Raw genomic sequence first — 15,685 nt, 5'->3', positions numbered from 1 at the left:
TTTAAAATTTGGCATAATATATAAAGTTTAATTTAAAAAAATGAAATATTATGTGCACACTGCACAGCTGTTTTGATTTAGGGGGTACCAGGGTTTTTTTTATAAAAGCTTTTGACACCAATTTTATTGACATCGCGCGCTATAAACTGAAGTCGCGGGCAACAGCTAGTATTAAAATAAAATTAAAAAAATAAGGGGGGCTCCCATACAAAAACGCAATTTTTGGCGTATTTTTGCTCTATAACGGTACGGAACCCTTCGTGAGCGAGTCCGACTCGCACTTGGCCCATTTTTTAATTAGATGACGCCCAATTCGTTTATCGCATGGAATCTGTACATTGTTCCGGGATAAAAATTATCCTTATCCTTTCCCGGGACGCAAAGTATCTCTGTTCATAAAAAATTACAGCAAAATTATGGTTCAGTGGTTTGGGCGTGAAGAGGTAACTAACAGACAGACAGACACACTTTCGCATATTTATGATAATAGTATGGTCATAATTATTATTAGGACTAAGGAGTATGAGTAGGATAGGTCCTACTCCTTCTCCACCTAGGGGTGGCCTTCGTAAGGCCTTCAAGTTTAAGGGCTAAATCTGTAAATACGCCATAGTTTCAAATTACAACATCCAGTCACAAATCCAGTTCTTAGAAAATTGCCAAATTCTACAAACGCTTGCGGTTTTCGAAAAGCGATGATGTGGATTTTGAAACTTGACTGCCATAGATAGATATTAGATACGCTTGTAACAATTGTATCATTATTTACAAATATCGTGACTTATAAATTTCATCTACCACTAAAGGGCTAGATTAAAAGATAATTTGGAAGATGGACTCTTGTTACGCTCTATAAAAACACCATTTCGCAAAACTGTAACACAGTCGGTTGTTGAAAGTGCGTGTGTTCGTTCCATTGTTGAAATACGCGGGAAAATTTTGACGCGAGCTGTCATTAGCGGTTGTTTTTTTTAGTGAAGAAGCTCTGATTTCGAGCCAAAACGTATGTACCTGTGTTTTAATGTGTTTTAGGAACTTTTTAGTTAATAGTAATGAAATTATCGATATATATATATATATATATATATATATATATATATATATATATATATATATATATATATATATATATATATATATATATATATATATATTTGTTTTTATGATTATTAAAGCTCTGGTACTGAAATTAATACAAGATTAATTTTTTTATTAAAGAAAAAGTGAAAAAGAAAAATTATTGTGTCAAACTATAGTGTTGTGATATTTGGTGAAAATTGAAATGTCGATATCGATACCATATCGACTATATTTCATTATTAAGTACTTATTAGTATTATAAAGAAGATTTTTGTTTGCAATTACTTACATAATAGTTAATAAGTATTATGAACTATGAAGTAGCGCCTTTTTTCTATTTTATTAATAATATTATAGCTAACTTATTTTCATATTAATTGATACGAGTTTTTTTAGAAGCGCGTATTTTAAAATTCCATACAAAATATCCGACAATCGGCGCCACACTATTCAAAAGCTAAAAATCTAAACACCCATAGATGACATAAGATATTTTTTTTTGATTTCTCAACATAGTTGTGACTTGAGTTATAATATATTTTTTTAAATAATCTGAGTTTAACTTAAATCTATACTTATTTTAACAAGCTGAAGAGTTTGTTAGTTTGCTTGAACGGCTCGAATGGCAAAATTGTTTTTGTATTAGATAGTTCATTTATGAATGGCTATTTATTCCTCTATGGCTATAGGCTATAATAATATAACATCACGCTGCGATCAAAAGGAACGAATGATCAGAGAAAATTTTCGAAAAAATTTTGGAGCAATTTTGTGTTATTTGGCACAGAATATAATATGTATAGACCACGGAAAAGGCATAGCTTAAATTTTTGCGGGAATATGTAGGTACGGTTCCTGTGACTTATTGCCGCGGGCACGGAACGTCGAGTATACAGGGTGTTACAAAACTATATAATGAATAATGATAATACTTTAGACTTTAGATTGTGTATGGTAAAATGTAAGATCAAAAATGTGAAAAATGCAGCACTGAAATAGCAACGTTTTTTACTATTGTAAGGGAAAATTCATGACACTGGGGCGGTGCCCATACGAATCGCAAAAAAAGTTGCTCCTTCAGCGCTGATTCTTTTACAGTTAACTCTATATTATAAGAGACACATATACCCTGAAATATTATCACTGTTTTGTTACATCTTGTATATTGAAGTCCAGGATTCGAAGGGGCCATAACGGTGAAACAATCAGTTCTCACGTAGAAAGCGAGATCCACCATCAGTTATTATGTTCACGTCACGTTTTACATAATTGCAAATTATTAACCGTGGCATTGACATCGTGGAGACTTTTCATAATGAGATGAAATGCTTGATGATACGGATAAGTATATACACTTAATACCTGGATCCAACGCAGCCCTAGGTCAGCCTGGCTAAGTATTATCACTTAGCTTTGTTACACCTTGTATAAGAGCTGGTCCACACGGCGCGTTGCGTCGACGCAGCGCTGCCGTTTGACGATAGCCGGCCACACGGGCGCTGCGTCATCGCAGCGTTATTACGAAGCAGTCTTAGCGCGCGTTCAGATGTGCGCGTTTTCTACGCGTTTTTTGCTCGCGCGGATTCAGCACATGTGAAATTGCTATGAATGATGAATCCGCGCGAGTAGAAAACGCACAGAAAACGCGCACGTCTGAACGCGCGCTTAAAGTCAACACCCCCTCCCGCTTCGTCTCGGGGGCTGCTGTCCGTCATGTGTGCGTTGCGCGTTGCTGTCACGACGCAGCGCGCCGTGTAAACACCTTGGTTATTACTTATTTGTATCTAAAACAACGTAACGGCAGCGCTGCGTCGACGCAACGCTGACGCAACCTGCCGTGTGGACTGGCTCTTAGGGTTTATTATACTCACTTTAGAGTTTAGCATCATATAATCCTACAGCCAGTTATTTTAGTTTCATATGAGTTATGTTTGGATTCCTCTCAGTAATAGAAGTAGCTGTGTCAAAAATTAAAATCGTCAATCAGGCTTATCTTTGTTTTTTTTTTAGTTATTCCATAAAATTATAACAATGTCAAGAAGATTTCATGCACCTTCTACTCCATTTTTCGCTCGTTTATCGTGGAAGAACTAAAGTTACGCTAAGTTAATAATCACAATACCTATATCTTTGTCAATAGATAACTCTTAGAACCTTATAATTAGTAGCACTATGTCATCTTATATGCACGCCCTTATGACATAGCGTTAGCATACCATAATTTGCTAAATAACGTTGACACATACTATTGCATCATAATTCATAGTCATATTTAAAGCAAGGACAAGGAATGGAACTTGGAAGAGAATAATTGTTCAATAGAGATAAGAGCCCTATCTCTTGAATAACGGGTTTTAAAGGTATATTTTTTTGCTAATAATATTTTTGTATTGTTTCAGATTAAATCATGGATTATATTCAGGTTCGTTTGGGAGTTCTGACATCGTGCTTTCCGACAGTCATGTGTCCCTTGTTGCTCTTGTAGCAGCGGCTAGTGAAATTTTTTTGAGATTTTCATGGGTCTTCGTCCTAGTGTAAAATAATTGCTCTTTCATAGTAAAATCTATACAGACGGGGAGGGGGCACTCATGCACACCCCAGAGACTTTTCCCCTTACTTCCACCACGTAGTTAATGATAATAAATTATAATTTTCAGAGTGCCCTTTACTTATATTACAATTTTAACTGTAAATGTGTATGTAAAGTAATTATGTATCTTCTTCTTATGTATTTAGTCATATTGTTACTTAATAACTGTTTTGTTTTCCGGTAAAATAAAATATAGGTTTACCAGAATCTGATGGCAAAAAGTGAGAATATAAATTGACTCTAGCCTTTTTTTTCCTTATAGCGGCTTATTCTGTGTGTGAAACATGCAAATATAAAAATTTATCCAATGATTCTGGTAGACCTATAATATGGTTATTAGGGACTCTTTCATTGCTGTTGTACTGTGTGAACCTTCAATAACAATATTGCATGTGTAATACACACATTTGTTCCGGTCTTTACACGCACTACAAAGCATGTTATCAGTTTCATCTACGAGTATATCGTTTATAGTGAATAATTCACTAGATGACGTCTGCAACTCCGTTGCTCCAAAATTCGTTTATTGCGCGGTAACCGTACATTTTTCTGGGACAAAAACTATCCTATGTCTCACTCTCTCAAACTACTTATTTCTATTCCAAATGTCAGCAAAATCAGTTCAGGGGTTTGAGCGTGAAGAGGTAACAGATAGACTTTCGCATTTATAATAATAGTATGGATGCACCCAGTAGGCTATATTAATTGCCTAGTAATAGCTCTGTAGTTTTTTAAAATGTATGCCCTCTGCTGTTTTTTTTTACTTCTTTCGGCATTCCCGAAGTGCAAGTTCTTTTTCTGATTTAGACGTAATACACAGACAAACATCGGCCTTCGTACAGTGGGAAGTATTGTGGTAGCAATTTATATAATTGTGAGAGCGGATTAGCTTCTTCATAGTATTGTCCGTGTAATTTACATGAAATCACATACAATCTTATATGAATGATACTAGATGTTGTCCACAAGTCCACAACTATACGCAGAAAACCGCTTATGGTGCAATTTGCATACATTTTGTGGCAGAAATATTTCGTGTAAAATTGGGACTGAAAGTTTCTTCTTTTTCATTCAAATTATTTGGAGGTTAAATTTTGAAGATATTGTAACAGACGGACAGAATAACCCACTTTTTTATAGATTTTTCAGATAAGTAAAGAAATATAAAGAGCAAAATTAAAAAAAAAAACAGAAATCGTACTTATAAGGGCTTTATCTGAAAAAAAAAGGAAATTAAAAATTATTTAGAAAAGGTTAATGCAAATATGCTTTTGGAACGTCCGTCTGTCATGTGACTTTTTCTCTGCCATTCCAGACAAAGACAAGCAAACAAATATTTTAATTAGTGAGAGCCTGAGAGGGCTAGAATTTAGAATAAGTCTTCGGACACTTCTCATTGTCTTGCTCGTTATAATACCCATACCTTGTAAATACAGTAACTTTAGCCAGTGTCCGTGCCAGTAATCAGTATACCACGAATTAGTAGAAATTGGTGCAAGGTCAGCAATTACGTTCCGAAATCTACACGAGCCAGGGGGATAATTATAGCGATGGGATTGTTATAGATTGCGAAATATGGAAGCTGCGAGGCAGCATGCGAAAACCTTTTATTTTCGAAGAAAAAAAAGAATTGAGTCAAACTCAAGAAACTCGTATGGTGCCCTTTTTTAGCAAAAATATTTTTGTGATATTTATAATTATTTTTTGTGTATTGAAAATTTAAATTTTTTATTTGATTAAAATTTTACAATTTAAAACATTGTTTATCTTTAGGCATGATAATAATTTTTTTTTCATAATTGTAATTGAAAGACCCTTAAAAATAGAAACATCGCTGAAAGAATGACTCTATCAGCATCAGATAGCTTAAAAATTCACCAAGATATTATGACAATTCAAATATCTCATAAAATAGACCTGCCCGAAACGCTCCATACAAAGTGCTACGAAAGTATGACGTCACTCTTTCGTAGTTTGTACGTTGTGTTGTTTTAATTGCATGAGTTATCGAATGGTACTTATACGAATATTAGGAAATTTAATCGAAAAAAATTCGACTTGTACTTTGAAGGTGCATAACAAAAAAAATACAAATGATATCAAGCTGAAATGGGAACACTTATTTTTACCGTGATTTCTTTAATTTATTCACAAAATTTGTTAATCTTTGACCTTGTCATCATCCCTGTGCCTTTTATTTTATAAATACCAAAATTTAATCCAGTCTGACGCAGGTAGGTCTACCACCAGTACTTATATAATGTAATTTGCGCTGATTTACAAAAAATATTGTCTTTAATTTTTTTGCCTACTAACCTTATTATTTATATCACTTTATTATCATTAAAATAAAAAAAATAAATCTGAGACTCTTTAATTATAAGCAATATTATCATTAATTTTTTTTAATGTTTATATTTTTTATCGACATGAAACTATCGACACAGAACATCACTATTGTAATGACTGTTATACATAATTAAATAATATATTAAATACTGTCTAGTGTCTATGATACTGTACTCGGCGAAAAGAGGCGGTAGATGTCATTGACCGTTTTAGTCTAGGCGCTAAATAAAAAATGCTCGCACTGTATTTAGAATATTTAATAAATTCATTCAAATATCAAAAATTGCGCAGGCGCATAAAACTTTTTTTTTGTTATTTAATTAGAGACAGTGACGTCATACTTGACCTCCATTTTGGTTATAAAATTAGAACAATTTCTTATTCAAATGAATCAGAAGCGTTTTTTCGTCTAAGAGTACATAGCCCGGATAGCTCAGTCGGTAGAGCATTGGACTTTTAATCCAAGGGTCCAGGGTTCAAGTCCCTGTTCGGGCGGTACTTTTTGTGCATAAATCTTAATACAATAAGCACAGAAGTTAAAACTTCATTCTCAAGAAGCATAGAATAATAAGTCTGTCTGTCTGTTACCTCTTTACACCGATTGTGTTTTTGAAAGGACATAGTATACTTTTTATCTAAGAAAAAGGAAGGTTCCTGCACTTTAAACAAATTTTGGTGCAACAGAGTTGCGGGCGTCATCTAGGTCTAGATTTAAGACACAAGAACTAAACTGAAAAGTTCGTTAAAGTTAGAAAAAAAAACCAGCTATACAGTGTGTAACAAAACTAAGTGATATTAATACTTTAGGGTGTGTATGTGCTCCATGTAGAGAGTTCTCTGTGAAAGTAGCACCGCTGAAAGACCAACATTTTTTTTCACTATTGTATGGGCAAGCGCCCCAGCGTCACGAGATTCCCCATACAAAAGTGAAAAAAATAATTATTGGTCTTTCAGCGCTGCTACTTTCACAGTGAACTCTTTGCGAGGAACACATACACACCCTAAAGTATTATCACTTAGTTTTGTTACACCTTGATCATATACTACTTAGTACTTAGTACTTACGTACCAGTCTACCATTTTCCACTCTTGGTGCTGGTCTAACATTACTTACCAATGAAAAACATCTTACTGTTTCTGTCTATTGCTTGACATTTTTAACGTGTGAGACAAGGACAGAAACTCTGAATATTCTTCTGTTTCAGATAATCGGCATACTAAGTCTTCTCACCATTTCCTCATGCGAACCACCATCCAGATACAATTCTTTTGCACCATCTACCAGCTATCTACCACCAAGACAAGGTATAACACACATTGTAACTATCATGTTCGGTATAGCGAATAGGCATGACGAAATTTTTTTTCTTGTTGGTAAGTGAAGGACCATTCAAAAATAGGAATATCGGTGAAAAAATGACTTTGATAGCTTAAAAACTCTCCAAGATATCCATACAAAGTGTTACCTAACTGTGACGTCACGCTTAGGTAGTTTGTTTAAAAGCTATGTTAAATATTGCGTTTATGAAAGTGGTTTCATAAGATTTTTTTTTATAAATTGCATAACTTATCTAATGGTATACAAAAATTAAGACATTTTATAAAAAAAATCGACTTGACTATCCAACTTTGAAGGCTCGTAACAAAAAAAAATACATAAGTTATGAATCTGAAATTTTGGAAATACTTATATTTTATCGCTATGTTTTTATTTTATTTAAAAAATCAGCTAATCTTTGACCTTGTCGTCATCCCTATTGTATTGGGCTTTTCATTAGGGGAGGGGTTTGGTCATCTTAAATAAAATATGGGCTAATAATTTTGATGTAAGAAAGTATAGCATTGGATTTTTTAGATTTTTGAAAGTTTGAAACTTGAAACTTCGAAAATACGGTAATTCAGAATAGACCCCCAATATTATAATATTAGGTAGGTAAGTAAGTGATTTAATACCGTATCAATTTAAATAGTAACGAAACTTACTTTTGAGTTTTGTTACAGCCTGTATAATAAATAAGGCTCATTTTCGTTTCAGACTACAACAATGGATACAACTATCAACAGCCGCACTCCGGTGATCAAAGCCAATATGATCACCATCACAATCATCACCATGAAAATGAAGTGGTACGTGTTAACAATAAAAAAAACTTAACGTAAAAATTATTCTGTGTGTAAAAATTAAAAATATTTCAAATATTATGCTCAGTTTTATGCTGGTCGCCTTTACAAAAAAAAAAAAACTTAAATAAATCTAAGTAATTGTCTATGGCTTCCTCATTTGCTCGAATTTCAAAATTTTTAGGAACTCTGCGAAAAAAGACGGAATAAAGAAAACTATGGAAACTATGCAAATAAATAATTTAATAAATAGTACTATTATAAAGTATTTCTGTGTATATTATACACAGTATACTTGTGTATAGGTTTCAGTCGATATATTTTGTTGTCGCTCGAATAAAAAATGTCGCCGTAGTCGCCGAAAATTATACTTTTCGGGAAAAAATCTAAATCGGCTACCCTTTTCGCAGTTCCATTGCAATATACCTCGTATAAGCCGTCGTCGGACACACCAAAAGTCTTTAACTCATCACTGATGTAATGGTACACAATATTAATGTCATTATTTTTGATGATTTCACCGTTTTTCAAACAAAATACACCGTCCATAGTCACGAAGTGTATTCGATTTTCGAAATCCACCTCGAATTCCATAACTGAATCAACATTTGCAACTTTCACTGTTCCCTTTCCGTTGTTTAGCACTTTGTATATCGTATGATTGTCTGCGTCTATGTAATACATAGCATTACTTCTAATTATGATTTTAAATATGTTGATATTGAATAGTCCTATGTTGCTAGCTAGATTTTCTATAGGATCGTACTTGTATAAGCCATTTTCTGAGCCGAAATATACGTCTCCTGACTCGTGATCGACCGCTGTCGCTTTATTCTTCTCTATTCCGTATATTTTCGATGATTTCTTCGTGATGACATTCACGTATGCACGCCCCGAATTCTGAATACTATCATCCATGTACATAAAATAGAGGTTTCGACTTGCTGAGTCGTATGCTAGTTCCTTAGCGTCCTTATATTCGTCCGTCAACAATTCTTCTTTGTATAACTTGCTGCCGATTCTTCTCACTGGTGTGTCAGCTACGATTACGCGTAGCACTGCCTCAGTGCACGGTAAAAAGAGTAGAAGGAACAACATTTTGAACGTTCCTCTTTCAACGAGTCGTTTGCTACACTGAGTTAAGAGATGATTCGGTTCTTTTATCTCGTTGAGGTTAAAGGTATGAATTACTGCTAATCAGGATCGCCTACAGGGAAATTCGTTGAGTTTACGCTTGTTTATGAGATAGAAAATCAAGGTAAAAGGTCAGTAGATAAAGTTTTATTGCGCGTAAAAGTAAATATTACACTACACACTGGGTATATAGGACAAATATTAAAATTATGTAAACAACTGTTGAATTCAACTTATTATGTATGCGAAAAATTGATTTTTTTATTTTTATTTGAACCATTGGAAATGAGCAGATGGATCACCTGATAGCAAGTGATAGCGCCACCCATGGATGCTTGTTTCAACAGAGTCCTTGTTGTTAATTAGTGTCCTGGTTCTCAAAATATTCATAATCCCATATACCCTGAGATTGCCTCAGGTACTTGGTGAACGTAAGCGCCAGTTTTCTGGCATACCATGATATTCCGTATTGATCTGGTCGAGCCGACCAATCCATGCCGAAGCTCTCCCAAACCAAGTGTCTACTTAGTATTCGTTTTTAATGCAAACCAACCTTGGTATGTAGTTGCATATCATTGGCTACTTTGATGACATGTATTCAACAATTATGATTAATCAACTGCAATTGAGTTATTGTGTCGAAATGAATGACTTGGCTGTATAGTTTTTCTTTATTTTTTATTTGGATCTGCCATTTACTGTGTAAAATATTGGGAGTTTAGGACACATAACGTAATAGAAGAAATCTGAGCTTCAAAAATTAAAATTTTGACCTAAACTCTCTTTTAAACTCCATAAAACCAAAGTCTTTGTTATAAAATAGTATTATAAGACTAAATGCATTGACATAATATTATTATAAGTACTACGTATATCTCAATTGTATCTCTGCAGCTGTAAGTTTTCCGAATAAAATAAAATAAATAATACTTATGATGACTAAATGCTGTTTTAGGAGATACTTAAAACATATTAAATAATATGATATTAAAATAGTGGGTGAAGAAAACAATTAACTTATTTTAACACTAAAAATAAAAGTCTTATTAATTTTTAATCAATTTATTGTAATCTTAACTAAACACTATGTAATTTTATTCAGCCCACCTGGCTTATATTCAGGAGTGCCAACCTCATTATAAGACCAATGACCTAACGTCTAACTGGGTAAACAAGGATATCCTATATTCCAGATTTTTTCAAGAATTCCATTACCCACTTATTCTTAACAAGCCTTATCCTTATTAAGACGATACACATTAGAACTATCACTATAAATAATATTATCATCATCGTCTATAGCTAGACCATACATATTATCTGTTATATTGAATAGCTTCTCTAAAGTTTGTTCTTGCTTTTTCAATTTGTACACACTATCTTTGATACAAAGATAGATTTCACCATCATTCTCTATTAAACACCTTGGGTAGTTCTCAGCAAACTCCTCAATTAATTCAATGTCGTCATCTTTAGCTTTTTTCTTTAGGCCTTCGCGATTAACAAAATATATATCTTCACCATCTAATACAAAAAGATCTACATTTGTATTCTCCAGTTCTGAAAATCTTTTTACCTCTCCATCATACGTGTATAAAAATTGAGATGGAAACGTCGAGAAATATAGTATATCATCGAAATATACGTACCATATATTCGTACCTTTCTCTGCTATTAACTCAGCTTTTCCTCCTACCTTATACTTGTAAATACCATCTCTACCACCTATGTAGACTTCGTGGGTTTTCTTATTTACTGCTTGTGTAAATCCGTTATTTACTCCAGCGATTGTAGCGAAGTCTTTCGTAACTAAATTGATATAGGCTGCATTAAATTCGTCCTTTTCTATATCAACGCCATAACTAAAGTACACTATGTCTTTTTCTTTGTCTATAACTAGGTTGTATGGTTTGTCAACGTTGTCTTTAAGTAATTCTTGTACATAATTAACTCCGTCGATAGTTATTTGTACACATTTTGTTTCTTCTTGTAATGCAAAATTTGTGGTTGCCAATAATAAAAGCACAATTTTTTTCTGTAAATAAATAATAAATAATATTATATGATTAAAGCGAACATAATTATTATCAAGACTGAGAGATCTAAGATCATGGATTAATAAATTCTCATCAAAGCAGCTTATATTACAACAAAGAACTTTCGACCACAGGTTTAATTGAAAAGAAACTTTACGCTACAATTGCCCTAAGTCTTAAATCGATATGAACAAGTAAAAAGCGAAAGGCCAGTTGCATACTTGACGACATAATTAAAAAAAATACTTTTAACTGTTTTTATACGGAACGTATGAGCCAATATTGAAAAAAAAAACTAATAAAATTTAAATAAAACGTAGTTCTAAAATTGTTTGTAATGTTTTCGTAAGTTAAATATTTAAGTAAATAATCTTTGACTCACAAGCGTCTTCATTTCTGCGCCGCGAAGCAATATTATTACTAGTTTATTAATTATGTAATTTTCGGTATTGATAACAGAGATGTGATTGAGTCGGTACCATTAAATATTTGGTGCATTAAATACAGATTGAATTTGGATCAATAAATTGATTTCAGTTTGTTGATTGTTCAAAACACAAAAGTGTCTGTTTTACTGTATGAGGCTATACATGAACTATGAACTAATTAATAAAAACTGTTAAAATGCATTGATTTTAACTATGTTGTCAATTTTAAAAGGAAGTAATATGAAATGCATTTTTTTATAAAAAAAAAAAATATTTTTCATAATCTTTAATGCAGACGCTGAGGTTATTCTGTACATTTTCTAGGTACTATATTATAGTATACCTCAGTTATACATAATATTATGAATATTACATACATACAAATTTTTGAAATGCATCAACGCGTCACCCTGACCCTGAAAAAAAAACAAATAAAAAAGTAAAGCAATGCCGACTCCACGGACTTCTCTGTTCCACGACGTCATAGGTTATCAGCAAACGTAGTTATGTCTATCGTGTTGACAGCGTTGAGTGCCGTTGATCAGATTTGGAAGATGACATTGGAGCTTGATACTTCGTCAATCTCTGGGTAGATCTCTGGTCTAAAACACAAAACAAGTCTTGAAACTTAAGCTTATTCAAAATTTGTATAAAATTTAGTTGGCCCGTGGCCATCATGGATGGGATCGGGGATAATATTTAAATGTATAATTTTGTAGTTTCGGTTGGTTTTGTAGCCTTAGCACGGCCACCAGTAGAAATACGAAAGTATGGACAAACTGTGGACATAAACTAAAGGTGCCGTTCCGATCTTTACCGCGGCCAATCGCGACCGACAAAAATTCAATTAAAATGCCACTTTATGACAGACTATAGCTGTATATGTCATAGAGTAGGATATTATTTGAATTTTTCATTTTTAAACTATAGTCTGTCATAAAGTGGCATTTTAATTGAATTTTTGGAAACGAAAAAAGATCGGAACGCTACCTTAAGTTTATCTCCACAGTTTGTCCATACTTTCGCATTTCTACTGGTGGCCGTGCTAAAGCTACTGGTGACATACACTTGCCTTCTAATTTATCTTTTTCCTCTGTGCCTTTTCCTGTTCAAAAACCTCGGAACAATAACTTGTTCCGAGTCAAAAACCTTTGAAGTCTCGGCGTTCTTTTTAAGGTTCCGTAGCCAAATGGCAAAAAACGGAACCCTTATAGATTCGTCATGTCTGTCTGTCCGTCCGTATGTCACACGAACTTTTCTCCGAACCTATAAGAGCTATACTATTAAAACTTGGTTAGTAGATGTAGTCTGTGAACCGCTTTAAGATTTTGATACAAAAATGGAAAAAATATTAATAATTTTACAACTGAAACAAAATTTTTTTTTTCATATAACCTATGCGTGTGGGGTATCTATGGATAGGTCTTCAAAAATCATATTGGGGTTTTAATATCATTTTTTTCTAACCTGAGTAGTTTGCGAGAGACACCCTTTCAAAGTTGGAAAATGTGTGTCCACCCCCTCTAACTTCAAAAGTAGGGGCATGATAAGTCTAAAAAAATATACGATGTACATTACTACAAAAACTACCAACGAAAATTGGTTCCAACGAGATCTAGCCAGTAGTTTTTTTTTATATGTCATAAATGGTAATGGTGAAAGTCAAATTAATGACTTTCATTAAATCAACTGAAATATGAAAATAACTCAAAAACCTCTTAATTTCATAAAAATAAACCTTACTGCTGCTGCGGAACCTTTCATGGGCGAGTCCAACTCGCACTTGGCCGGTTTTTTTTAAATTAATTCTTTTTTTCTATAATAAATTAATTCAAAAATCTTATGAATTCCGCGCGCCAATTTTTCTTCTTCTTTTTTAATATATTTTTTTATAATTTCTTATTAATTCATCTTTCCAGCCCAAGTCATACGAGTTCGGGTACTCGGTGAAGGACTACAAGTCCGGCAACGACTACGACCGACGAGAGTCGTCTGATGGGAATGTCGTGAGGGGCGAGTATAGGGTGCAGCTTCCTGATGGGAGAACGCAGATAGGTAAGATCAGCTATGTTACATGGACAGTACAGGCCATGACCTATGGGCGGCAGAGAATCCTAGGATGGCGGTAGAGTTCGTATAGGGGCGGCAAAATTAAAGTGGTCTTTAGTTCTTTACTCATAAAAATATAAATCCGGCCCTGGGTAAGATACATGCAATAGAAAGAGATGCTTACTAAAATATTATTAATGTGAAAGTGTGTCTGTCTGTCTGTTGCCTTTCCACGCTTGACGAACCGATTTGGATGAAAGGTAGGGAGATACTTTGAGAGACGTTGAAAGGAGATACGTGAAGATACTTTAAGAGGGGTCATTTAGTACGAAGTCTTTATCTGATGGTTACATTACAAGCAATCCTTGAATAGAAAAGAATATGAATTCAGAAGATATCGATATATCATAGACTTATAGTCATGTGACTTTTAACCTCGAAAATACAGTCTATCAAAAAAGTGAAGAAATTAAAAAGTGGCAACATCGTAGTGTCATCCCTTTTTACTTAGATTGATTTGAAAGGGATGACACTACGATGTTTCCACTTTTTAATTTCTTCACTTTTTTGACAGACTATAGTATTCCTTGGCATTGTAGTTAGATAGTTGGATGAACCAATTTTGATATTTTTGTGCCACTATAACGACAAAGAGCAAAAACTAAAAATTAATAATTTCTTATATTTTTTGCTCTTTCTTGCTCGATATCAATAACGAAAACTGGTATTGACTTTGACGAGGTATTTTGTAGAATCATTACAAAAATTATAATAACAAAAATAAAAATGACATTTTCAGTGACATACCACGCCGACTGGCTCACCGGGTACCACGCTGATGTGAGGTACGAAGGCGAAGCAAGATACCCTGAACCCGCTAACCAAGGTACGATATTCTAACTTCAAATTTTAAATGACAAAGCTTTAAATGAACGTGAGCGGGGGCGAATGGCCGCGGGCGGTTTGAATAAAAGGAGAAATGTCAAAAATTACGTTTTTGTATGATGGCAGCGTTAGTTCCTTTTTTTGCCACGTTCATATAAAGCCTTGTCGAGCTATGGTCGAGCTGTAGATATGACAAAATATAGATAAGTCATGTTCTTAATACTTTTGCCAGTCGGTACGCAAATTTACTCCCCTATATTTTAATATTTATACTTTTCAACTTTCATTTTGGATTATGCGTCAGTGTGGGCGGTTATAATGCTATTAATTTAAATGTGACGTATTTACTGCGGAATAAACAACAATGGCATATCAATTTAGTCGACTTTCAGTTTTTATTTCCATTTACATCAATGTGAATGGAAATGAAGTATAGTAATTAAAAGTGTATAACGGCTATGCAATAAAGAAATTCAATAGCACATTAATTAAGACGAGTTTTATATCTTCTTTAGATTTTTTTCACAAAATAAATTAAAACAGAGTATTGGTAACGGATTCTTAAAGGAAAATTATTGGCAATATTTTTAGTCCCTCGTTTTTTTTACAGTAAGTAGTTTATCTATTTAACACTGTTGTTTATTGGTGGCAATACTGCTGTAAAAAACCTTACATTTTTTAAATTTGAATTTAAATCAAGAATCGTTTTTTTGCAGGCTACAACTACAACGCTCCTGAATTTGGCGGCTCTCTCTCTGGCTTCCAGTCTCTACCTTCCACTTCATATGGACCTCCTGGATATCATAAATGACCTTTTCAGCAGTAATAACTAAGATAGCTGACAAATGTTACGAGTTTCGATATTTGAACTCATTGAGGATGAAAATGGCGGCTACATTGAAATTAAAGTTACCGACATTAACAAAACGATAGCATTATGTACAAAGATATTAAATTTACTATACGAAGTTATTTCGAGATAACAGTTAAAATTAAAGGCAAAATAAAAGAAA

The 15,685-nt window shown here is 33.6% G+C and overlaps 3 protein-coding genes and 1 non-coding gene across 4 annotated transcripts; 2 read left to right on the top strand and 2 right to left on the bottom strand.

The window, feature by feature from the left end:
- The first annotated feature begins 907 nt into the window (after positions 1–907).
- Positions 908–15,657, top strand: LOC121738076 (cuticle protein 19-like). The gene is made up of 7 exons (XM_042129907.1): positions 908–1,003; positions 3,480–3,502; positions 7,225–7,324; positions 8,055–8,146; positions 13,658–13,793; positions 14,587–14,673; positions 15,389–15,657. Exons 2-7 carry the CDS (start codon positions 3,488–3,490, stop codon positions 15,481–15,483), a joined length of 525 nt encoding a protein of 174 aa, XP_041985841.1. The 5' UTR covers positions 908–1,003; positions 3,480–3,487; the 3' UTR covers positions 15,484–15,657.
- Positions 6,442–6,514, top strand: Trnak-uuu. The gene has a single exon. It is a non-coding gene; the product is annotated as a tRNA-Lys (tRNA).
- On the bottom strand, positions 8,364–9,330 carry LOC121738073. The gene has a single exon (XM_042129905.1). It carries the CDS (start codon positions 9,236–9,238, stop codon positions 8,399–8,401), a length of 840 nt encoding a protein of 279 aa, XP_041985839.1. The 5' UTR covers positions 9,239–9,330; the 3' UTR covers positions 8,364–8,398.
- Positions 10,321–11,741, bottom strand: LOC121738075 (ommochrome-binding protein-like). Its single transcript, XM_042129906.1, has 2 exons — positions 11,693–11,741; positions 10,321–11,309 (listed from the first exon to the last, which is right to left on the bottom strand). Exons 1-2 carry the CDS (start codon positions 11,702–11,704, stop codon positions 10,500–10,502), a joined length of 822 nt encoding a protein of 273 aa, XP_041985840.1. The 5' UTR covers positions 11,705–11,741; the 3' UTR covers positions 10,321–10,499.
- Positions 15,658–15,685: the final 28 nt, after the last annotated feature.

The sequence above is a fragment of the Aricia agestis genome, chromosome 22, assembly GCF_905147365.1.
Source record: "Aricia agestis chromosome 22, ilAriAges1.1, whole genome shotgun sequence".
In the NCBI taxonomy this organism is placed as follows: Eukaryota; Metazoa; Arthropoda; class Insecta; order Lepidoptera; family Lycaenidae; genus Aricia; species Aricia agestis.
This window is presented reverse-complemented; position numbering and strand designations above follow the sequence as displayed.